The sequence below is a fragment of the Eschrichtius robustus genome, chromosome 1 (assembly GCF_028021215.1).
Source record: "Eschrichtius robustus isolate mEscRob2 chromosome 1, mEscRob2.pri, whole genome shotgun sequence".
Classification (NCBI taxonomy): domain Eukaryota; kingdom Metazoa; phylum Chordata; class Mammalia; order Artiodactyla; family Eschrichtiidae; genus Eschrichtius; species Eschrichtius robustus.
This window is the reverse complement of record NC_090824.1, coordinates 63,596,430-63,622,078: the sequence shown is the minus strand read 5'-3', so window position 1 is coordinate 63,622,078 and position 25,649 is coordinate 63,596,430. Positions and strand designations below refer to the sequence as shown.

Sequence of the window (25,649 nt, the reverse complement as noted above, 5' to 3'; positions counted from 1 at the left end):
CTTCATTAGGAATCCTCAGTTACATGGATTCATGGTATGGTGGTTCATGGCATGTGATGGTGATTTTTTTGGTCATGGGTATAAACTATATAATTTAGTGCTTAAAGGATTAATTGTCAGATTATGTAATGTCATAAATTATAGTTTACCAGTAGCTCTAAAGAATGCTAATCTGATGTGTTCCCTATAATTTTTTATCTTCATTTGAGAAGATATTCAAGCTCAAATATTTATTTGGTTATCCTGTAAAGGCAAGCATATCTAAAGGCAATCTGAATCTTCTCTCCCTAGAGGCACTAGATCTAAGAGTTGACTCAGAAACTTTTCTGATTGTAGTAGAAGGAAGATAATGATTAATGAAGGTTTTACATTTCTTGAATTTTACTTTTTCTACTTGTCCAACAGTGGCTAGTTTGTAATGTTTATATAGTTATTCACTGTGCCTTAAATTTTTATACTTTTTATTTATGCAAACTATAAAATTTCCCATAAATGCATTAAATGGTTTTGTCTTATTTTTAAGCCTCTTTCACTTTTTCTTCCTTTTCAACCCTTTTAGTAGTTACTAGTCCTTCTGAATCATAGTCATGATATTCTACCCTCTTCTATTCTTTCATCTCTTAAAAATTAAACAGTATAATTGAGAATCTTTATACTTAGTTAACAAATTCTCTAACAAAAGTCCTTAACAAAATGGAGTTAAGTTTTGTAAAATGTAACCCTGGTGATGGTTAATAAAGGTAGACAAATTTTTTTTTATAACAATGATTTTAATTAAAGTAAAATACTAACTTGAATACTTTTTATTGAAACATTCTATTAAAATAAACATCATGTCCAAATACTTCCCAGAAATGAAATGGCCCTACTCTGATGAATGGGGAAGTCTATAATCTTTGATATACATAATACTTTAGAATATTCAAGGTTAAATGATATAATTTAAACTATCTTTCAAGTATTCAAATTCTTAGTGACTAATGTCAGAACTATTCCATTAAAACTTCCTTTATTTCTAAAGAAAGATTATACAGATTTAAAAGTGGACTCCTACCTTCACCAGATCACACTTGCCATATTTGAGCTAAGTGAAACCAGAATTTACTGACTCCTAATTTGGTCCCATTTCTTCCAGACCACTACAACCAAAATTCCAATAACCAGAACATTTGCTGTGTTCTATAGACATATGAAGTGTTTTATTTAGACCATTTCTAAGGATTCTGCTTCAAAGGTTTTACATGCAGCATTCAAGCTTATTTTAATGAATACAGTCTAGTCTTTGAGAGATCATGTATCATCAAGGTCTGCAGAGTTTTCATTATCATTTGCAACAAGGGCTTCTCTATTCTCGTACGTCCAGAAGCCATTCAGATCAATTAGAATGGTGGTGACTGTGTCTCCTTGATTACTGTTGATTAAATCCTGAAGAGAGATTTTCAAAGGATCCTTTGGTTTTACCATGTCAAAGATTTCATCCTGCAAGAGAGGAAAAAAATACAATGAAATCTGCTATCTGATTCACTTAATTTCTATCATACAGTGATCTAAAATTCAGGGCTGGCACTTGAGCTTATGTAAAATTTTTTGTTCCAGTTTTTTGTTTTTCATTTAACAGGGAATCCACCTCTTCTCTATATGCACAAAATTTTTTTGGAAGATTCCTTAGGTACAGGCATACCCTTGGAGATATTGTGAGTTCAGTTCCAGACCACCACCATAAAGTGAATATTGCAATAAAGCTAGTCATGTGAAATTTTTGGTTTCCCAGTGCATATAAAAGTTATATTTACACTATACTGTAGTCTGTTAAGTGTGCACTGTCTAATAAAATATACATACCTTAATTAAAAAATACTTTATTGCTAAAAAAATGCTAACCACCATCTGAGCCTTCAACGAGTTGTAGTCTTTTTGCAGTAGTAACACCAAAGATCACAGATCACCATATAACAAATGTAATAATAATAATAATAGAATATTGTGAGAATTACCAAAATGTGACACAGACACCAAGTGAGCAAATGCTGTTGGAAGATGGCACCGATAGACTTGCTTGACTAGGGTTGCCACAAACCTTCAATTTATAAGAAATGCAATGAAACAAGGTATGCCTGTATGTGTCTTATAGAGAAACTGAAGCTCAGAGTTTAAGCTGCATAGCTAATTAGCAGCAAAACTAATGCAGTGTTCTTTGAATATATGTTAACTAACTACTTATATTTTTCTGTTGTCTTCTAACTGGTGGTAAAGCAAGGCCTTGATTTAAGTGCAAACTTGGCTCAAAGTAAAAACTTAAATGCTTTAGAGCCAAGACAGTGACAAAGCTTCATTTCCAATAATGATGTCAACCTTTTACTCTGGACCTGGAATGGGTGGGGGGAGCTCGGTATTAAAGAACTAGTCATCCACAGTGACACTAAATTGTGCTAAAAATGACTGGAATATATGGAAGAACCTCTTCTATATTATGAAGTGTACTATAAGATTACTTACGGGGAATTAGTACATGTTTTCTAATCTGTAGTAAAATCACTCAGTATTTAATAGCATTTAAAGAGGCAAATTGCATTTTTAAAGGTTAGAACAATTCAGGTGAACAAAATGCATGAACTTTTAATCTTGTGTGTATGTGAAACTTCCCTTTCCAGGTTGGTGGCAGTTTAAAATTACTAGTTCTTAAGTTGCCAGTTGCATAGTTTCAAATTTGTCTCACTTATATTAAACCAAAATAGCCCTTTATCTCATTATACTTGGTTAAAACTGGATGGGTTATTTTATTACATTACTTCACCTGAACCAATACTGGATACTCAAAGTGTTTCATAGCTGGTAAAAGTCTGATTACTAAAATGCTAAGTAGCAGCATGTATTTCAAATAGTGGTAGTTTTCATACTGTAAGATTGATATCTCCTTAAATACCAAAGCAAGCAAGCCCTTTGAAGTAGCAGACTAAAAACGTGCCTGAACCTAAATAGCTCCCCCAAATTCAGTTTACAGTGGAATAGACTACCAAAGGATACAGGCTGTACTGATTCTCTTAGTTTTCAATCAAAATGAATGAATGCTTCCAATGAGAACATGAGACTGACAATGCTAAAATCTTATACTGCACAAATCATTAGTCCAAGTATGTTCTCAGTTTCTAATGACTTAAATATTAATTCAGAACAAATAACAGCAAATACTTCATTTGGTTCAGTATTTCATAAGTTGCTTTCAGGTAAAAACCTCATTTAATGCAAATGATTATGTGGTGTTATGTAAATTAAAGAAAAAAAGTAACCTTGACGTCTTGAAATGAAACAGGATCCTGTCCATGGATTTTCATTAGTTCTTGTATGGCCTGTATTTAGTAGAAATAAATCTTTAAATAAAAAACAAAATACGCAACATTCCCTGTCCTGTCCCATGGTCCCTTTCCAGTTCCATTTCCTATCCTATCAGACCATAGGCCTCATCGTTTTAACCACTCTTGCCAATATTCTCAAATTCCTTGACCTTGCTTCACATCTGTTGAGCAAAACCTAAACACTGGATCAGTGTAACCATCAACCTTTCTAGACCTACACCTTAGCTATGGAGAACTTCATAAAGAAAGTATACAAGAGTACAGATTACTATTGCATAGGAATGGTCTCCACCCCCAGATGGGCCTTTAACAGGCCTAGCAATTCTGTTATGACCTGCTTCTCCCATTTTCCAGGAACGCTGTTCATACCTTCACCATTCTTTAAGGCACCCAATCCACCACCTCCCCTCCCACCCTACACCTTCTCTTCTACTTGACAGAAAAAATGGAGGTAAACCTCCCTCAAACTCTTCTCTTTTATGAACTTTAACAAAAAAATACTGACTGAGAAACTACTGTGATCCACTTGAACTAACAAATGTTTTAGGTGGGAGTCATTCACTGGCAAATGTGAAGCTTAAAATTCTTGGAAAATAATCAATATGTTCCAAGTGCCTACTCTGTAGTGCCACTGATACCAGAATGTGCACAGGGCATCTCTTTGCAGCAGATGAGAATCTGAGTACACTCGAAGCTACTAGAGCAGGAGACCTGGATGGAATGATCTACAGTGCACCATCTGGGCCCAGCTTTTATCACTGGGATACTGATGTACAAAGGCTCTAAGAACAGTCCAGGACCGCAGGGCTCAGCACCAGTAACTTTTTACCTTGGCCCATACAACCAAGCCTAAATAAACTTTGATAAAATAAAGGTATGAAATATTTTCAATGTATTTAATAAATAAAATTTAATTTTCAAAGAGTAGAGGATACTATAAAAAATCTTTATGAAAAGGGATTGTGTATTTATTCCAAAAGATATATTTACTTTGTTTTCCTAAAACTGAATTTTCTTTTAACAGGTCTGCCTAAAGTGGGGGGCATCCCTATGATGGGTGGTATTATATTCTCAGATGAGCCACTGATATAAGCCCACGTAGCATTCAATTTTTTAAAAATGCATCCTAATACTGGGATTGTAATTTATCCTTATAATAATCTGCAGTCATTACTACCTAGAAAATCATAATAGAAAGCCTTTCAGGGAATTTAACATGAAATTATGAAATATATACTCTGAAACTCAGAAATCAGATAAAGTTATTTTAAAAGTATCAAAAATTTTTTAAGTGGAAAAGAAAAAGCCTCTGGGGGAAAACTTCTTATGACAAAGATGTGAAAATGTCATTTTTATTGTTTAAAAAAAATTTCTTCTTACTATCGATCTTAACCGTATAAAAATCAGATGGTCTTCTGAAAACTAGCTATAGAAATGTGGCAATGGAATGGAACACTACTGTACAAAACCTTTCCATCAAGCAGAAAAGTCACCGTTCAAACTGAGGAATGATTTATCTTTTTTTTTTCTTTTTTTAACATCTTTATTGGAGTATAACTGCTTTACAATGGTGTGTTCGGATTTATCTTAAAAGGGAAGACATTCCTATGTTTACACCTGCTGCAGCTGAATGCTTATCAGGTAAAATACAATCAAATTCCACTTCAGTGCTCATCATGCTATTCTCTGAGACCACCTACGGCACAGAATAAGTATTTCAGCAAATCTGTTTCACACTGAAATGCAGCCCACAATTCTAGCCAATTTTTAAATTTATATTTTTTACAGCATAGCAATTAAAAGAATCTACAGGTACCAGATGTGCAAAACTCCTGTGGAAAGGAGTTACCTTTTCTGTACTGTATAATTAAGGTTTCTGTAGGATTTTACAAACTAGTTTTTAATCACCAAGAGCATACAATTTCTCAGGTATGTCTGTATCTCCACTGACTATCTACGACTAATCAAATCAGTACTGATTTAGCCCATTTATGTTTTTAAAAATAGAAAAAAACAAAACTAAAACCTGACTTGATTTCCTTCTGAAATCTGTTAGGTAAATGCTTTTGTTAAATTTAAACATCCCAAGTTAGATAAAATTGTCATTGGGTAGGTAATTTAAACCAAATTGTATAACAAAGACACATTTACACTAATGAGACTTACCCTAAAGAAATAATTAAGGGAAAAGACATTCAGATATCCTTTGTTCTCAATGTCAAGCAATTTGAAAATATATTGCAGAGCTGCAGGTTCTTTTCGGTTTTCTAATGCAAGAACAAAATCCAGGTAGGTCTTATAGTCCTATAGAAAAGAAAATGACATTCATTAGAGGCGTTATTTGTAATTAACTTTTCAAGCGACTGATGATTTGAAGATGTTTGTAATCAAAGATGGCAAATTTTTTTAAAATATGAAACGAGAAATCCATACTTAATGTATACTTAATGTTGGTTTCTAGGAATTCTACATAGCAGTTAATCTGTACAGGACAGTTTGAGGGGGCACAGCTCATTTTCTTATGAGAGATTTGCTGTGTTAAACCATAATTTTCATTCATTAGGCTTTTGAAATGGACAGGACAGTGACTAACCTTTGCATGTTGCCACTAAATTTGTATTTTCATTTTGGTGTGGTCATTCTGAAATAGTTTTAAAATTTTAATTCAGATGATTTCCAAAAAGTCATCTTAAGAGTGCCAGAGTGGCTTCCCTGGTGGCGCAGTGGTTGAGAATCTGCCTGCCAATGCAGGGGACATGGGTTCGAGCCCTGGTCTGGGAAGATCCCACATGCTGTGGAGCAACTAAGCCCGCAAGCCACAACTGCTGAAGCCCACGCGCCTAGAGCCCATGCTCCGCGACAAGAGAAGCTATCACAACGAGAAGCCCGCGCACCGCAATGAAGAGTAGCCCCCGCTCGCCGCAACCAGAGAAAGCCTGCATGCAGCAACGAGGACCCAACACAGCCAAAAATAAATAAATTTATTAAAAAAAAAAAAAGAGTGCCAGATATCCTACAGTGATCTGACACTGTTCTCATCCAAAAAGGGGGCAAGAGAGTACAAATGAAGGCTGAAAAGACATGAAAAGAACAGAAAGCTTTCTCTACGAAAAAGGGATAGTCACAGATTACTTTTTTTGCATGTTTAAAAAAAGTAAAGTACTTGGGAGATTCTCACTTGGAAAAGTTTATAATCTTGGAAAGGATTTTCTTAGGCTAAGATTAAGAATTCTTTTCTGCATAAATTGTAGTATAAAGAGCTAGAGATGCAGCCTCATCATGGTCTAAACTCCATGCCTAACTGTAGCTTCTGATTTTCTTTATTCACCAGGTTATTAGCATACTCCAAGCTCCTCACTGTTAACCGTAGGCAGCTGTGGGAGTCATGAAGCAGAGTTTTTGCGCCTTTCCCCCTTTCCCTTTGCAGTTGGCTAACAATGGTGTTATTTAGAAAACTGCTATTAAAGCTAAATGATAAAACCTAAAACCCTGATTCTCTTCTGACAATATGACCATTTCTTAAACATCATTGGTTTGGAAAAGTTATCAGATCCTTAACACATATTTTTAATAGCAAGAATGGTGATTTAAAAATGCTATTTAGAATTTTCTTCTCAAGTATTTTGCATTGTTGTGATAAAAGGACAGGTGCATGTTAGTAAATCTTTAGCTACTAAGGTAAATCTTTAGCTACTTAGAGTAACACAACCTGATTCTTAGATTTAAATCATGGCATATGTGGTACTATATCTGACCTGGTAATTTAATGAATGAACCATCTATATGAAAATAGTCAATAGGATTTGCCTGTTTTTCAGATTTTTTTTTTTTACTAGTCCACACTCCTCTACAGTAGGTGCACCGACAATGAAATGAACAAAAATATTAAAATTTTCTGTTTGCCCTGAGTCCATGAGGGAAGTAATGTTTTTAAGCAAATTTACCTTAAGAGCAAAGGCTCTGAATCTCAAATAATTTGATCAGTTCACACTTCTTCTTAAGATACTGTTATACACTGATATGAAAATAATGCTGTATCATATCAAGAAAAAGGCTTCTGTGATTAAGAAAATGGACAGAGGACCTGAAGAGTCATTCTTCTGAAGAAGACATCAGATGGCCAACAGGCAGATGAAAAGATGCTCAACATCACTAATCATCAGGGAAATGCAAATCAAAACCACAATGAGATATTACCTCATACCTGTCAGAATGGCTACCATTAAAAAGGTAACTAACAAGTGTCGGCAAGGATATGCAGAAAAGGGAACCCTCATGCACTGCTGGTGGGAATGCAAACTGGTGCAGCCACTATGGAAAACATTATGGAGGTTCCTCAAAAAATTAAAAATATAACTACTATATGATCCAGCAATTCCATTCCTGGATATTTATCTGAAGAAAATGGAAACACTAATTTGAAAACATACATGCACCCCAATGTTCACAGCAGCATTATTTACATTAGCCAAGATATGGAAGCAACCTGAGTGTCCATCGAGAGATGAATGGATAAAGATGATATGGTATACATGTACAATGGCATACTACTCAGCCATAAAAAAGAATGAAATCTCTGCACAGGCAATATAGTCAATATTTTACAATAACTTTGGTATGTAATCTATAAAGACAGTGAATCACTATGTTGTATACATGAAACTAAAATAACATTGTAAGTCAACTATATTTCAATTAAAAAAAAAGGCTTTTGGAAATTGTGGGAGCCTAAATTTTTAAAACTTAGAGATTGAAACTACTACCATTTCTCCATCATAAGTGAGACACTCCTGGAAAACACGGTCTAAGAAGACATTGGTCATGGTTGCTGTTCCATAGCGGGAGAGTTCTTCCTTACTGAGCATGCCATTGTGGTCCTTATCAAGATTCAGATACTGGCCTTGGGAAGAAAGATGATAAAAGGACACTTAGGACCAAAATAAAATTCTAACTAAAAGACAAAAGAATAAACACTAACAAAAAGTTATTTTTATTGGTTAATATTTTGATTTTTAAACTAATTATGTTACAGTCATGGTAGACATCTGCTATCCCTGCAATCTCTATCAGAACAACTGTTAAGCCAGAACCAGTCAAAGAAAACTCATCATAAAGGTCATGCCTTTATGCTATTTCACTTACATCATTATTCGTTTTCAGTTTGCAACCTTTTTTTTTTTTTTGCAACCTTTTATAACTTTCCTAGGATTCTAAATTAGAAGGAGGTAGGGGTCAACCAACATAAAGCACTGAAAGGCTGGCCCTTGAAAGCAGAGGTCAAGGTTGCCAAAATGAGTCAGAAGACCACCCAAAAGGACAATGTAACAGACTAATGAAATTCAAGAAAAAAAGTAAACTAGGCCCTAAAACACACCCCTCTGTGGACCCTGAGAGTAGCATTTTATCACAATGCAAGATCACAGGTGATGTTCATAATAATGTTCCTGAGTCAACAATAAAAAAATCAAACTACATTCTTTATGTTAAAGTGTTAGAAATGTACTAACTTAAATAAGAGTCACAAAATTATAAAACGCTGGTATTTAAACAAGTAAAATTTAATAATCTAGAATATAAGCTCTTAAGAAAATTAGAATACTTTGATCTTAAGGTAAATTAGGCTATGTATAAAACTGTCCTTTGAACACCAGTTAATGAAACATTAACTGAGGAACGGATAATTCAAATTATAGCATTATGATAGGAACATACCATACACCCGTAGGGCAGAAGGAGCAGAAAACCAATTTGTTTCTTGACTCTCCTTGGACAGTTCCTCATCCCTTAACTATATGAGCATAGAGACATAATTAGAAGATAGCAACTGTGAAGTGATATAATTAAGTAGTTTAAAAACATATTTACCTCCAATAAATCATCTAGGAAGCTGCATGCTAAAATATCTTGAATTTTTATCTTCCCTTTAAAGAACATAAACACAATTACTTAATTTTAAAAACAACAGCAACTCAATTTTATAAAGGTATTATTTTAGAAAAGCAATCGCACAACTGATATTTTAAACTTTCCTAGCTCTCATGCTCCAAAGTCCTTACTATGCACTTCTGTGAAAAGGGAAATCTGCAGGGAATATTTAATAAAATCTCATATAGGTATGTCTACCTATATACCCCCAACTATATACATCCAATCGAGAAATTCCAAAATTACATTGATACCAGATTCCAAAAAAAGTTGTGTTAATTTTTTTGTGGTAATGGATATGATACTGTCAGTAGTCAAATAAAGAGACTGTTTCAGTTTTCCTTTGCAGGTTCTGGAATAGAAAGCAATATAGAAGCGCGGTTAAGAGTAGAGAGATGGGATTTAAATGCCACTTCTAGACATGCAATCCTTCTAAGTCTTAGTTGCTTCACACATAAAATGTGGGTAATAATACCTTCCTAATGGAGTTATGAGAAGAAAATGAAAGAATCTATGTAAAATGCTTAGCACAGTACTTAGTACATAATAAACAGTCAAAACTGTTGGCTATTATTATTGCATAAATTTCCAAGGAAAAAGATGTGTGTGTGCCTATAATGGAGGCGTTTAAAAAAACTGACAGCTACCCCGTTCTGTGATGGACTCACAGCTGCATTTTCAAGGACAGAAGGAGTATCAGGGGCTTTGATTTGGGCCTCTGTCCCAGACACATGTATTTAAGCCTAGCAGGTTAGAATAGTTGATAAATGTACTGTTAATGAGGCAAAATTTACAAATCTGATCCTCATATAGGATAGTTAACTTGAAAATGAGAAAAACACATCATGGCTAAATGGTCCTCCTATCTCCCAATTCATATTTCTGATCAAAGAGAATAATGCTCCAGTATATTACCTATCAGGGATAGCAAATTATATCAGAATACCTGGCTTCTTAGAACTGGAAAGAATATACTTTATTTTAGAGATGAAAACATTGTAAAAGGTGAGGTGATATTCCCACTGTCACACAGCTGATTATGGTTGGCACAAGTAAATCAAAAGATCTACATATCAAAAGATTTATATATTAATGGCAATAACATGTTAGGAAAATAAATAACATTTTAAAGACTTTTCTCGAGTTATTGAGATTTAGAAGTAATGATAATCTCATAAAATCTAAGTTAGATAAGATTTTCTTTTACCTGTTCTTAGAGGGTCTAAAAAGAAGAAGAACTTCCTAACTGCTGTACAAACATAAAAGGAGTAAAAAGATTTTTCCAGCCCATCTAATTGTGGCAAAGTAGGGATAAGTTCCAATATGTAGTTTTCTAAATCCTGAAAGAACAAAACAAAATAAAACTTTAAAGGGTTAAATGTCTGATCTTGTTTCTTCATGAGATACTGGAATATAATTTCAGTCCTAAAAATTATTCAGTATTAAAACTATATGAATGATGAAACAAATTCATTTGTGACTGAGTTTCAGATATTTTTCTTGGCTTATTGTTTTCTTTTAACTTTATGATGGTCTTTGCTCTCAGATTTTTAAAAATTTAGCTGAACTCATTGCTTTTTAGACTTCTGAGCTTTGTCATACTTAGAAAGGCTTTCCCTATTCCAAGATTATATATTTAAAAGCCTCTCATGGTTTCTTATATTTATTTTAATAATTTCATTACTTTTGCTTTATCCATTGTAAAGTATAATGTTTCTAGTTCATCTGAGACACTTTATAATTTAAGTTGTAGAACAGATGGCATCTCAAACATGGTGTGTCCAAAATTGGACTCTAATTATCCCCAACCCTGGTCCTCACCCATTTTCCCCTATTCCACCATTTATTCAAAGTAAAAAAGTTAAACTTGGTTCCTACCTTTTCTTCACCAAGGCCCCCACCCCTTACCCCCAAAATCTAATCTAGCAACAAATTTTTGTCATTGTTGGGGTGTGTGTGTCCAAAATATATACTGAATTAATCTATTACTGGCTTCTACAGACATCACCCTGGTCTGGGCCACTATCATCTCTCACCTGGACAACCACAGTAATTTCCTAATTATTCCTTCTTTGACTCTAGGCTCCTTAGAATTCATTCTCCACACATCCAGTGATTTTTTAAAATGTAAACCAGGGAGTTCACTGGTGGTCTAGTGGTTAGGAGCCCGGAATTTCACTGCCGTGGCCAGGGTTCAATCCCTGGTCGGGGAACTGAGATCCCACAAGCCACATGGCCAAAAAATAAATAAATAAAATAAAATGTAAACCATATCCTGACAGATTCAGCTTAAAAATTCTGATGGCTCCCCATTAGTCTCAATATAAAATCCAAACTCTTTATCATGGTCTAACAACCCAATATGTGGCCCTGCCTACTTCTCCAACTTCACCTCCTGTCACTCTAACCCTCGCTCATATGCTCCAGCCACACTGGCTTCCTTCTGCTCCTAGAACAGGTCAGGTTAAACTGTGCCTTGGGGACACTGAACTTGCTGTTCTCTCTGTATTACGTTTTCATAAGGCTGGCTTCTTTCTCATCCTTCATGGCTAAAACTCAATCACTATCTCAAAGAGGCACCTCTTCCATCTTATCTAAAATAGTTCCCCAACCCCAGTCATACACTTTCCTAGTACCCTATTTTCTCCTTAGAACTTGTCACTTTTTGAAATCATGTTGCTGATAATTTAGTGTCTGCCTCCCCACTCTGCTAGGAAAAAAGCACCATAAGAGTAAGGCTTAGCAATGTACCTGGCACAAATAAGTGTTTGGTAATTGCTTATTTAATAAGATTTAGTAAGTGAATGAGAGTTTGCCTATACTACTCAAATTACAGATGTTGGCTCTGGAAATTACTGTCTTTTAAATAAGGAAGACACAAAATCTGGTTTCAAAAGGCAAAGTGCCAAGGTTAGGAGAGTTATTTCTTTTCTTTGAGAGAAATGTTTTCTTTCATTGAGAGAAGGGAACATTACTCCCTTTTAAACACAACTACAGAGATATTCTGTTGCTTTTCTCTCTCCTCCTCCCATTCCTCTTTCAATTTTTGTTTCCATTCATGGGAAGAGGCAAGAAAAGTTTGTTTTGTAAACCAACTAATGGCTGACAAGAATTCTCAGAGCTATAGAAGTACTCCAATATCTGACCTGAGTAAGTATCAACCAGTGTTTAATACATCTTCCTTGCTAGAGATAGATGGATAGAAGCAAGAACCTTTTACTGTCAAGCTGATCTGAACCTTAAAGGACAAGAATTATAGTGTGGCCCTAGAAAGGTTTTTAAGTGTAAATATCCAGTATGAGCTAACAGATTCTATCTATAGAAATCTGGATAAAACAGAGTGCAACAAATTATAACAGGAAACATAAACTATAACAGGGAATTTACATCTCTTTTAAGTTTTATATCTGAATATTTATTTAAGTGATTAATTAACCTGGTTCATATTTATGCATAACTCCCTTCCCCCTTTGTATATATTTGGGAAAAAAAGCATGAGCTGAAAAGACAGATAGATTGATTGACTGATTTACTTATTTATTTATTTGCTTGCTTGCTTGCCACGCTGCGCAGCATGTGGGATCTTAGTTCCCCGACCAGGGATCGAACCTGGGCCCCCTGCCTTGGAAGCTCGGAGTCTTAACCACTGGACCACCAGGGAAGTCCCCATATAATTGAGATACCCACACTTACAAGAAGAATAGTGATTTGGATCATGAGGCTATAACATAATTCTCTGTTGATAACCTGTTGATAACTACATTAGTGCCTAATGGGAAATAAATAGCCTCTTGGTAACTGACCTTACAACCCAAACCTGCAGGTGGGACTACAGTCACATTATTTTTCTTATATTCCCTAAAAAAGGAAAAACTACTGCCCCTTACATTTTAAAACAGTCATACACTGATAACACTCATGAATAACCAAAAGTTTTTCACTGTTTCTTCAATGATTTTTAATCCAGTTAAAACATTACATTCTTTTCTTCTCCTTTAAAAGGCTTTGTTTTCTTTAAAGGTTGGAGAAAAAGAATTTAGAAAGGAATTTTTGTGACCAATATACACTTAAAAAGTTCTTTAGTAACACATGTTATTTGTAAAAACAAACAAAGCAGAGAAACAAAAACAAAATAAGAATTATCTGTAATCTCAACACCCAGTGATAACTACTGTTTAGCATTTTGGTGTCTACAGCATTCTGGTGTCTAGCATTTATTAAAGTAGGTTAATACTTACAGATTCCCGAAGATACCCTTGTCCAGCAACATCATATAAACTGAGGCCTATTCTTGTTTGATGAAGCCAAACTGACAATAAACAAGAAAATGAAACGTAATTATTAAGATCTATCCTTTAGTATATATATATGCATAAAAGGAGATAGATTAGAGAGACAAGCTAATTTAATGACTCTATAAACATATTTTTCTCACATGTATTACTTATCTCATTAATCCAAAAATTGTTTGAAACAAAATAAATATACCATAGAATTAACTGCAGATATCAACAATTCTACCATGCCTAAAGTGACGATAAAGTTGATGCCCTTGAGAATACTGGTGTGCCACCAAAACAGGAGTTCTGATATTATGCCTTTAATGAAGCAGCTTTTATTCTACTGAGGTTAATTACCACAACCAAATATTAAAGATGGTACACACAGGACTTGACAGGTCATTATGGAACTTATAGGAATCATAACAATTCCAACTTGCTTAATAAATACTCCTTGAGATGATGCTACAGTTGTGAGTTTGAAACTAACCTCTCAGGCAACTCAACCTGTAATATATTGGCGAAATAAAATTACCAGTGAATTAAAGTATTTCAAATAACCATCCATTAAAACTCTTGGTTCAGCTTTTGATATATGTAGTTAGCTAGTATCTTCAAGATACATGAGGCTTTTGTTTTGTTTGTTTTTTATAATAATGAACCCAAATGTATGGTAGAACCCAAATGTATGGTAGAAGCTCTAGTAAGTTCCAAGAGAGAATCATAATAATAGGAAAACAAATCTTGGTCAAAAGACAAGAATTCTGTTATTCAAATTTACTAAGAGTTGTTTGACATGGAAGGCATACTATAAAAGCACTGACTGGAAACCTACTTGATTCCCAGATAGAAGGAGTTCAAGTACAATGAAAATGAAATCACCTTTTCTCATGACATAATTAAAGAACTGCATGATGGAAATTCTTCCATAAGAATCTGTATGAAGGAGTTTAGCAAAGACTTTCGCTGCGAAAAACTGCCTAAGGAATGGAAATAAAGATTAAATCATCTGTCAATATAATATAAAAATGACTTCTGTATGATTTAGCAGACAACAGCATAAATTCAAACAATTAAAAATCAAAGTGGTGGGAAAAAAATCAAAGTGAGAACTATAGTTCAAAACTTAAAATATTAAGCCATACATCTTTAATTCTATTAAGAATGAGGACCTATAATGCTATAAATAAGCTATATTATTTCTTTTAATAACTTTATACCAATGTAATTTTCTTGACTGTAAATAATTTTATTAAACTTTATTAGTTTAATGAAAAGCTGACTCAAATTATCATATTATTGACTTAAATTTTCATTAACATTTACTTGAGGCATTTAAAATGCTTAACATAACATACTCCTTTGTTAATTATATTATTCTTACTTGCACTTTGGTCCAGCTTTTTCACCAACCTTTAAAAAATTTTCATAATTAATCATTGCTTCCTCTCCAATCATGGGTGGTGTCTGGTGCTTGTCCAGCAAAAACCATAAGTTCTTAGGAGAATTGCAGAAATTAAGATGTTATAATCAACTGAACAAAATTTAAAAACGTAGTTAAATGTGTTATTTCCATTAAAGTGATAGACTACTGTAGGGTCAAAATGCAAGGGTTTAAATCCCAGCCCTGCTCTGTGATCTTGGACAGTAGACTTAAAGTTTCTGTTTCAATTCTCATCTGTAAAGTAAGGATAACAGTGTCTACATCATATAGTTACACAGATTAAAGAGGAACTGTATATGAAAATTTCAGAACTTAGTAAACACTCAATAAATGCTAGCTATTTTTTTTTTTTTTGCCGTGCCACATGGCATGTGGAACTTCCCTGCCCAGGGATCGAACCCACGCCCCCAGCATTGGAAGAGTGGAATCTTAACTACTGGACCAGGGAAGTCCAACGCTAGATATTTTTATCATGTTATGAGTAATCAAAAGGATAATAGGAGATGATAGTCTTCTTAATATTACTCCCTACAGTAGTGGTTCTCAACTTTGGCTGCACATTAAAATCACCTATGGACTTTAAAAAACAATACAACACTATCCTTGGGACACACAAGCTTTGCAGCTGATTCTGGTGGGAACCATCGCTACAGAGCCTGTGCTTTCAGTCACTCTGCACTACTGGCTCCATTTAGGCACCCCGAGATCCCACATGACACATGTAGTACAAATAAGAAATGGCGAACCTCCAAAGCAAACTTTTATTCCATTCTTACCTGTAATTCTTCATTATCTAACAGCTCCCTGCTTTTCCTTTGCAGAAAGACGGCTCTGGATTCTTCTCTTAATTTCTGTAGTAAGACTTCATCTTCAGCTGGCAGCTAAAAATACACTGTAGAGTTAATTTCTACACTTCAATTCTAGACTATTGGGTTATGTAAAATGTACTTGGCCTCATAAAAAACTACATATGCTACTGTCTCAAAATTACTTTTTGTATCTCAATCTTGCTTAATTTCAGATCATCATTTATTTTAAAAGTTCATTTAATAAAAAGAGATCCACAGAGAATTCAGTGATCAGTGAGGCCAGTTCTGCCTGGAAAAGGCTAACCGTCTAGCCCAAGTTTCTTTATTTAGATCCGTACAGGTTTACTTAAAAACTAAACACAACATTTAGTATGTGCCCACAATATATCAGGCATCAATACACATGTTCTAATTTAATCCTACTAGCCCTGTGAGATGCATTTCATCATACTCAATTTAGAGGTGAGGAAATCAAGAGATGGATGACTTTATCAAGAACACATATGCAGTTAGCCAGTCCCAGACTAAAGATTTAAATCTTCAGAGTCCAAGTCTGTTTTAATTTCTTATGAGTTGTTTGGTTTGGTTCCCTGTACTCCTCTGTCCCCTCAATTTCACATCTAATGTTAATGACTTGCCCAAAGTTGTGCAACTAAAGTAACAAAATTTGGATCCAGGTCTTCTGACATCAGGGATTTAGTGTATTTTCTCTTCTCCATCTCATTTCCATTACTGGGTAGTTAGGTACCTCTCCCAATTAAGTAGACTTTAATGCTATTTCCTAGTGACTGCTAGGAGTAAAGTACTATGACAGATGTTCAACGTAGGGTAACCATCCCCAAACTAAATGTATCAGAATGTCATGCTCTTATTTTACTTTATGACCACCACTTTTTCTATTTTCTCAAGGTAGCTCAAGTTTCATTTTATATTTGTAGAGCACTGTTCCCATTGTAACCTTAGACTAATATAGAACTGAATCAGGATTGGCTGAAGAGCAACAGTTTTAGCCAAATATGCTTTCTGAGACTGGGTCATCTTACTTCTTAGAGATAATTAAGCCAATGTCTACTAGTTGGCCTCCAAAGCAGAGGTTCGTCCTCCTGTGGTGATTTCCTTAAGCAGGGCCTTAAAATGACTCATTCTAACAACTTCAAACAATTTGCTTTGAGGATTTCTTCTTACTTTTCTGTAACTTTGCCCCATTAAATGTAGCTAAGTAACCCACAGTCCAAATTGGGGGCTATGGTTTTCACTTTTTATTTCTAAGAACTAAGATGCCATCCCTCCCATCAAAAGGGATGGAGAAGGAATATGCATTAGGAGGTGAGGCTGGGGCTGAGACTGGGATTGTGCTCCAGTGGCTAGTCAACCAGCTAACCAGCCAAGGAGAGAAGTGGTGACCAAAGATGACAGGTGGTTTCTCTAAAGCAGTGGAGTGGAAGTAGAGGAAGAAGAAACAAGGGAACGAACATCCCACAAATCCACATCTGCAGACCAGAAACCATCTGGGATCTGGAAGAGGTCAGAGAAGAGACGGAAATGGGGGAAAAGGGGATTCCCTCAGAAAACACAAGGGGACGGTTGGTACTAGAAATTCAGGAAAGTTGAGTCCTGGGAATGGAGTAATGTCAGCATCTGAGGGCTGTTCCTGGGTTAGTAAGATACGCTTTCACAATCCTGATTACATGAAATAATGAATAGAAAATGCTCTGAAGTATGTAGACACTCAATAAATGGCAGTCCCCTTCCCACTCCCCCAGACTATAAAAAATTCTCAGTTGTCTAACTGCCTCTGATTAAGAAAGTGTGAAATGCAAAAAAGCAACAGCAGTATGTATGATGTGACCCCATTTTTGTTAAACACACACACACACACACATACATATATAGAAATATGTAGAAGGATTCATGTAAAAATGTTTATTTACATCTCTGGGCAATGTTATTATGGGAAAATATCAACTTTACCTGTTTTTTCTCTTTTCCATGACAAACGTGGATTAGTCATATAATTCTTAAAAGGCTGGGAGACATATAGTACTACAAAAAAGTTTCCAATAAAATGGTTCACAGGTACACAAGTACAAAAAAGTTTGTACTTGAAGAAATAAGTTAAAATTATCTGGATAATCTACCTCACTCCTTGATGCAAGCAAAACAAAATATTTACTTTCTTTGCAAATAATGTTGTAATTAATTGAGTTTAGGAGGTAACAGGTTTAAGAGATATTCAGCTAAAATTCCAAAGTTAACTTTTCTATAGTAGTTACATTTCCCATAATACCAAATAGGACTTATTCTTTTCAGTAGCCTTCAATTTCAGCTGTAAATATCTTTCTTAAAGTCTTACTGTTTTATCTATAACCCTCCTCAAAGCCTTCTTTACCATTTTGGCACAAGGAAACACATAATTAAGTATAACTCTTAAAGTTTTCCACTCTCAATCTATTTTTCAGTTTAGCCTTGAGCAAAACATTTTACACCTTATGAGTAAAAGACAAAGTTAAAAATTGTGATTAGCCAAGTAAATCTAAGTCTTATAGAAAGCCTGGCAACATAATCCAAAAGAATACCTACTACTAACATCCATAATAAAAATTAGGAAGAAGGAAAAAGCCTACAGTTCAAAAAAAGTGGCAAATAACAACTTTGTGTTCTTATACCTACTTATATGAAAAACCAGGATTTAATCAGGTCAAAAATAATAAGGTCAACTAGAATGAAACAATAAATATACAAAATTTAAAATATAATCAATTTTTTTATTTATAAAATATAAGATTTTTAATCCCATTTGAAAAATTACATTTCATTTACAAACTCTGCAAGACATTTGCTTAGATACCACTTACCCTATAATAAAACCGGGGAATGGTCTTATAGAATTCATTTGTGTTTTTTCTACCTCCTTTCCATTCTGAGTAATACTTGGTAAATAAATCCATTTCTTCATCTTTTAATTCTTGTTCACTTTTTTTTTCTGGTAACAAAACACGTTAAGGAGGGGAAAGCACTTTTAAAATCAAACAATGTTTTTTTCAAGACATCTATACACTATGGTGTAATTACAGTACAAAAAAGGCCTTCACAATTGTACTTAGACACTAAGCATCTATATTAACTTTCTTGAAATACCAAGAATCACTATCTTCAACTGAAACAGCCTTCTCTACATCTTCAACCAGTTCTCAGATGCTCCCTCCACTTATTTTTATCACTATACTTGTCTCTTTCTCAAGTCATTGCCTCTCTTATAGACCTGACATGTTCTAATTCATTCAATCAAAAGTTCTCACTGAGCACCTACTCCAAACAGAGCACTGCACTAGACATTGGGGTTAGAGCAGCGAGAAAATAGGCACAGCCCTTGACCTCATGGAGTTTCAGTGTCATAGTCACTGTTCCTCTACCTACAGCAGACGCCTTCCATCTGAAGCTCACACCTCAGGGTGCTATTACCCAACCCGCTTGCTGCTGGCAGATGGCCATCTCATTTAGCCATTCTTCCATCATGAACCATGAGACTGGTGCACAGCTTTCTTCACCTGCAATCATTAAGGAAGAATAAACATTTATGTGGGTGAAGGTGCCCCCTCAACTCTGAAGGCTTTCACCTCTACTGTACTCTGTTCGTTCAGCAGGACCACAGATCTTACCTGCTCCTGTTCTGAAATCTTAAACTCTAATATACTCTCAAAAATTTTCTCTCCTCTGGTTGTTATTCAAAACCTCACTGCACTGGCACAAAAACAGACATACAGATCAATGGAACAGGATAGAAAGCCCAGAAATAAACCCATGCACCTATGGTCAATAAATCTATGACAAAGGAAGCAAGAATATACAATGGAGAAAAGACAGTCTCTTCCATGAGTGGTGCTGGGAAACCTGGACAGCTACATGTAAAAGAATGAAATTAGAACATTCTCTAACACCATATTCAAAAATAAACTCAAAATGGATTAAAGACCTAAATGTAAGACCACATACTATAAAACTACTAGAAGAAAACATAGAACACTCTGACATAAATCGCAGCAATGTCTTTTTGGATTCATCTCCTAGAGTAATGGAAATAAAAACAAAAGGGACCTAATTAAACTTAAAAGCTTTTGTACAGCAAAGGAAACCATAAACAAAACGAAAAGACAACCTACACAATGGGAGAATATATTTGCAAAGAATGAGACCAACAAGGGATTAACTTCCAAAATATACAAACAGTTCATACAACTCAATACCAAAAAAACCCCCCCAAAAAACCCAACAAAACCAAACATTCCAATCAAAAAATGAGCAGAAGATCTAAATAGACATTTCTCCAAAGAAGACATACAGATGGCCAACAGGCACATGAAAAGATGCTCAATATTGCTAATTATTAGAGAAATACAAATCAAAACTACAATGAGGTATCACCTCACTCCAGTCAGAATAGCCATCATCAAAAAGCCTACAAATAATAAATGCTGGAGAGGGTGTGGAGAAAAGGGAACCCTCTTGCACTGTTGGTGGGAATTTAAATTGATACAGCCACTATGGAGAACAGTATTGAGGTTCTTTAAAGACTAAAAATAGAGTTACCATATGATCCTATAATCCCACTCCTGGGCATATATATGGAGAAAACTATAATTTGAAAAGATACATGCACCTCAATGTTCACTATTGGAGCACTATTAACAATAGCCAAGACATGGAAGCAACCTAGACGTCCATCGACAGATGAATTGATAAAGAAAATGTGGTATATATATACAATGGAATATTAATCCGTCATAAGAATGAAATAATGCCATTTGCAGCAATATGGATGGACCTAGAGATTATCAAACTAAGTGAAGTCAGACAGACAAATATCATATGATATCACTTATATGTGGAATATTAAAAAAAAAGATACAAATGAACTTATTTACAAAACATAAACTCAGACACAGAAAACAAGCTTATGGTTACCAAAACCTCACTGCACCTCAGCCTCATTGAGATCTTCAATTCTGTGATCTGTTTTCTCAAAAGTTTTTCCTCTTCCTGGTCTCACTTCCTTCTCAACATGCGTGTAGTTGTTCCCGAAACTCCTGCCTGCATTTCTGCCATATCTGCCTTGTTGATTTTTAACCTTGGACCAATTTTACAATCTGTTTACTAATGCTCAACGGTGCTGGAGAAAACTGCCAAATTTTGCAAATATTTGGTCCCACAAATTTATTTCACAGTTACTAATAATTCAGCCTCCCCAAACCACCAATACATATTTTATTTGCGCTTGATGTCCTCTTGGTGACTGACTGCTCCAGACTTTCACTACATTCCTCAAGCCCCCTGTGTTCACCCTCAACAGATGAGAATCCCACCCAGTTCACCAACAACTGAGTCTACTGGGCATGGATACCCACAAACATCTGAGTGGGAGGACAGGAAGGTATCAAATCTGCATCTTACTTTCTTCCTGCCAGTTTCAGGGGAAGACGTAGCTCTTCTCTCACCCAAGGCTAACCCCTCATTCTCCCATCTCCTCCCCAAAACTCCTTCCTTTCTACCTGTTGCCACACATAATTCCTTCTTCCTCATCCACTTTCTCAAATGAAAGGCCTGTGTTGGCGATCTCTACTTTCTCACCTCTCACTATCTCTTTATGCAATCCTGCCACTCTACGGAGACTGCCAGGGCAACATGTGACCTAATTGTTTAGTTTAATGGACACACCTGTCCTTGATTTCTCTGTTAAATTTGATACTGTCAATGAGTCTAAACTTTTTGTGGCTCTTATGAGACCACACTCTGTTGATTCTCCTATTTTCTGGCTATTTCTTCTTTTTTCTTTTTCTTTTTTTATTTAACTGATCTACTTGTCTGTCTTTATTTATTCCAATTTTTATTGGAGTACAGTTGATTTACAATGTTGTGTTAGTTTCTGCTGTATAGCAATGTGAATCAGTTATATATATACATATATCCACTTTTTAATTTTATTTATTATTATTATTTTTAAAAAAATAAATTTATTTATTTTTGGCCGTGTTGGGTCTTCGTTGCTGCACGGGCTTTCTCTAGTTGCGGCGAGCGGGGGCTACTCTTCGTTGTGGTGCGCGGGCTTCTCATTGTGGTGGCTTCTCTTGTTGCGGAGTATGGGCTCTAGGCGTGCGGGCTTCAATAGTTGTGGCACGTGGGCTCAGTAGTTGTGGCTCGCGGGCTCTAGAGCACAGGCTCAGTAGTTGTGGAGCACGGGCTTAGTTGCTCCGCGGCATGTGGGATCTTCCCGGACCAGGGATCGAACCCGTGTCCCCCGCATTGGCAGGCAGATTCTTAACCGCTGCGCCACCAGGGAAGTCCCCTCTTCTTTTTTCTTAATCCTCTTCCTCTATCATTTCAACTTTCATAGTTTAACCTCTAAGCCCCAAACCTATGTCACTAACCCAGACACTGCTCTTGAACACTAAACTCACGCATTCAAAACAAAATATTTTCATTCTCATGCTCCAACATACCTAGAATAACTTTCTCTATCCCTCACCTTACTACTCTTCTTCTAATTCCACATTTCCATCTCAGTAAGTGGTACCACTATCATCCAATCACCTGAGCCCAAATCCCAAGAGTCACTTTCATTACATCATTCAACTATTCTAGGGATACACAAGTATATGTGTGAGTGGATGAGTGCATACACACATGCAGCTTTCAACAGTGTCAGGGATACTGACTCTCTCACTGAGATAAAATTGACCAAAAAAAAAAGAAAAATTGAAGGTGAGGAAGCTGCCTATCCAGATACCCAGGGGGAGCTGCATTCCAGGAAGAAGAAACAGCCAGTGCCAAGGCACGAAAATGGGAGTGTCCCTGGTGTGTGCAGGGAAGAGGGAGGCATCCAGTGCAGTTACAGCAGAATGAGCCAGAGGGAATAGCAGGAGATGAGGGACACCGGATAATGGGGGGGGGGGGGCAGGCCACTAGGCCTTTGGAAAGACCTTGGCTTTCATTCTGATGAGGGAGAGAGCCACCAGAACGAATTAAGAGGCTAATGCAGTAATCCAGGTGACAGATGGCGGTGGTGTGGGCCAGGGTGGCTGCAATGGAGGTGGTTAGGAGTAAATTTATTCTGGATATATTTTCTCTTTAGTCCCAGGATTTGCTGACACACTGGATGTGGGTATTGGAGAAAGAGAGCAGTCAAAGATGTCTCCAAAGGTTTTGACCTGAGTAGACGCGATTGCTGGCAACTAAGATGGGGAAAACTATGAGTGAGCAAGTTAGGAAGGAGAGCGGGAGTTCAATTTCAGACAAGATTAACATATCTATTAGATCCAAGTGGCCATGTCAGGTAGACAATTATTGATAGATATATGAACCTGGAATTTGGGATGAGGTCCAGGCTAGAGGTATACATTTAGGAGACATTAGAAAATAGACATCATTTAAAATCGTAAGAAGGTGAGCGTAGACAGAGAATAGACGCTGGCCAAGGCCTCAGCCTTGGGCCCTCAAATGTTAAGTTCTTGGGAAGAAGAGGAAGAAAAAGCAAAGACTGAGAAGGGATGACTGGTGAGGTAGTAGGAAAACTAAGAGAGTGTGTCTCCCAGAAACCAAGAGAAGAAAGTATGTGTAGGAGGAGTGAGTGAACTACTATATTCCTGGCAGGGGCTGCTGGCTGGTCAAGTAAAATAAGGACAACTGAGCACTGGAACAATGTGGAGATCACTGACGATCATGACAAGCAGGAATCAGAGACAAGGACAGATTCAACCAACAATTCTTTTAACAAGTGTTGCTATAACGAGGCATAGCTACAGGTGGAAGTTAAGAAAGTTTCTCTAAGGTGGGAGAAATACCACCATGTATGCTGATGAGAGTGAATGAGAAAGAAAATCTCATGATGCAGGAGAGAGAGGATGACTGTAGGAGTACACCCTTGAGGAGGCAAAAATGGGATCTAGCACACTGATGAAAGAAATAGCCTTCAACAGAAGTACAACCTATATGATTTACTTACTATTTTATCATCTCTGCCAACACCAAATTGTAAGTTCTACAAGGACAAGGATTTCTGTTTACTGCTATAGCCTAGGTTATCCAGATAACAGACATGCGATGGAGTGGGTTTAGGAGTGAAGGGGAGGAGAAAGCACAAGTACAGGTCAATTTTCTTAGAAGTTTTCCTATAAGGGGTGCAGAGAAATGTAGCAAAAGCTGGAGGGGGATGTGAGATCAAATGATTTTTTTTTAAATGATGGGGGATATTACAGCATGTTTGTCAGAGCTGATGAAAATGAACCAGTAGAGAAAGAAAATCTGATGGTGCATAAAGGAGAGGATAAGGCCAGAGTGAAGTCAGTGAATAAAAGAAAGAAACGCGATCTAGCGTTGGAGTACAGGGACTGTTGGCCAGTTCACCATTTTAACAGTGAAGGCAGAGTGCACGGTGGCCTGTAGGGGGTGGGGAGTGGGGGGCGCTGACAGAAATGGTAAATGGGAACAGGTGAGATTCTTCTTTGATTGCTTCTACTTTCTCAAATATATATACTAGTTCATCAGCTAAAGGTAAGGAGTAGATAGGACATACTGGAGGATTGGAGGTTTGGGAGATGAGAAGGAACTGCTTTAGAGTGTAGGAGAGTGAACGTCTAGGGAAACGCGGAAGAAGTGTAAATGAATGAAACACCTACTTTAGGTTAGTGGACATGAATTAAAAGTGAGGAAATTCACCAAGGTTCCGTTTTTCTCTAACCACTTTCAGCTGTCCTGGATGCAGTTGTGAAATAGTAAAGATAGTTTTAACCAGGTTGATTAACAAACGTGAAGTAGAGGGAAAGAGATAAGGAAAAATGGATTATTAAGTCTAAAATGGATAAGGAGGGAAGTGAAAAGTGTGACAATAAAAAGGCGGTAGGGGTAATGGTAGGTTCTGGTAGGATCAAAGGGTTGATGGCGCCAGGACTCTCAATTATCCCTCACAAGTCTAGGTCAGGACCATGCAAGTGCGTCGCTAAGGTAGCTTTTCATTCCCGCAAATCCCTTCCCAGGGAAGTGTGGGTCAAAACTCTCTGGATCCCTAAACCACATCCCAGTCAGCCTCTTTTGTCAGGAGAGGTTTTACCGAAGCGAAAGGCACGGCTCCCATGTGCTGCTCCTCCTCCCCATCCATCCTCCCCCCACCTCCCGCGGTTTAGGGCCTGGCTCTCTCTGCGGGCGGCCCCTCCCAAACTCACTGTTTGGACCGTTGTTGGGCGTCGCTATCCGCCGGCGAAGAATTTCTTTCCAGTCCATGGCTGACTCCGGCCCAGCAGTTCCCGCATTTGCTGTTTACTAACCGCTCCACCCCCCGCCAGCTCCCGCGTCAACACTGCCCAGCCCCGTAAAGGTTATGAAGGCCGCTTAATCGCCATCTTGGACGCGGGCGGAAGTCGGCTAACCCGGCCAAATCGATCACCGTAACCACCGCGGAGAATACGGCGATCACGCTAACAGCAGGGAGAGCAGACGTGAAAGAAACGGAGAGGGAGCCTCCTTAAGGCAGCTTTCCAGCTTCACCACGTCGTATTTTAAAGGCGCAGAAGGGAGCCCGCGCTTTTATTTCATCTCGGCCCTGTGGCACTTGTGCACCACGTGACCCCGGAAGTCCTTTGGCTCTTCCGGTTCGAGGGACGAGCTTTCTAATTTCACAATTTCTTTTCATTGTTCATGGCGGATATCTGGAAGCCCTAAAGTCTCCCTGAATGTAGTAGGCTCCTTCAGCAGCCGCTTGTGCCCCCTCCTGCCAGTAAAAGATTCAGAGTCGCCTTTTTCTCGCCGCCAGGCCGGTCGGAAGGCCTGCTTCCAGCTCAGCCAGGCCTCC

At 36.9% G+C, this 25,649-nt stretch overlaps 1 protein-coding gene across 2 annotated transcripts; it reads right to left on the bottom strand.

Annotated features, from left to right (window-relative positions):
- Positions 1 to 823: 823 nt before the first annotated feature.
- PPP2R3C (protein phosphatase 2 regulatory subunit B''gamma) lies at positions 824 to 25,607 on the bottom strand. Of its 2 annotated transcripts, XM_068546147.1 has the most exons (13): positions 25,024 to 25,607; positions 18,667 to 18,794; positions 15,779 to 15,883; positions 14,943 to 15,055; positions 14,441 to 14,538; positions 13,517 to 13,587; positions 10,486 to 10,618; positions 9,219 to 9,274; positions 9,066 to 9,141; positions 8,117 to 8,253; positions 5,520 to 5,657; positions 3,288 to 3,347; positions 824 to 1,479 (listed from the first exon to the last, which is right to left on the bottom strand). In XM_068546147.1, the coding sequence occupies exons 1-13, from the start codon at positions 25,079 to 25,081 to the stop codon at positions 1,291 to 1,293; spliced, it is 1,362 nt and encodes a 453-aa protein (XP_068402248.1). In that variant the 5' UTR covers positions 25,082 to 25,607; the 3' UTR covers positions 824 to 1,290. The 2 variants fall into 2 exon arrangements, with proteins under 2 accessions (XP_068402248.1, XP_068402255.1); XM_068546154.1 differs by lacking the exon at positions 18,667 to 18,794 and having other exon boundaries at positions 825 to 1,479; positions 25,024 to 25,604.
- Between the last annotated feature and the right edge of the window lie 42 nt (positions 25,608 to 25,649).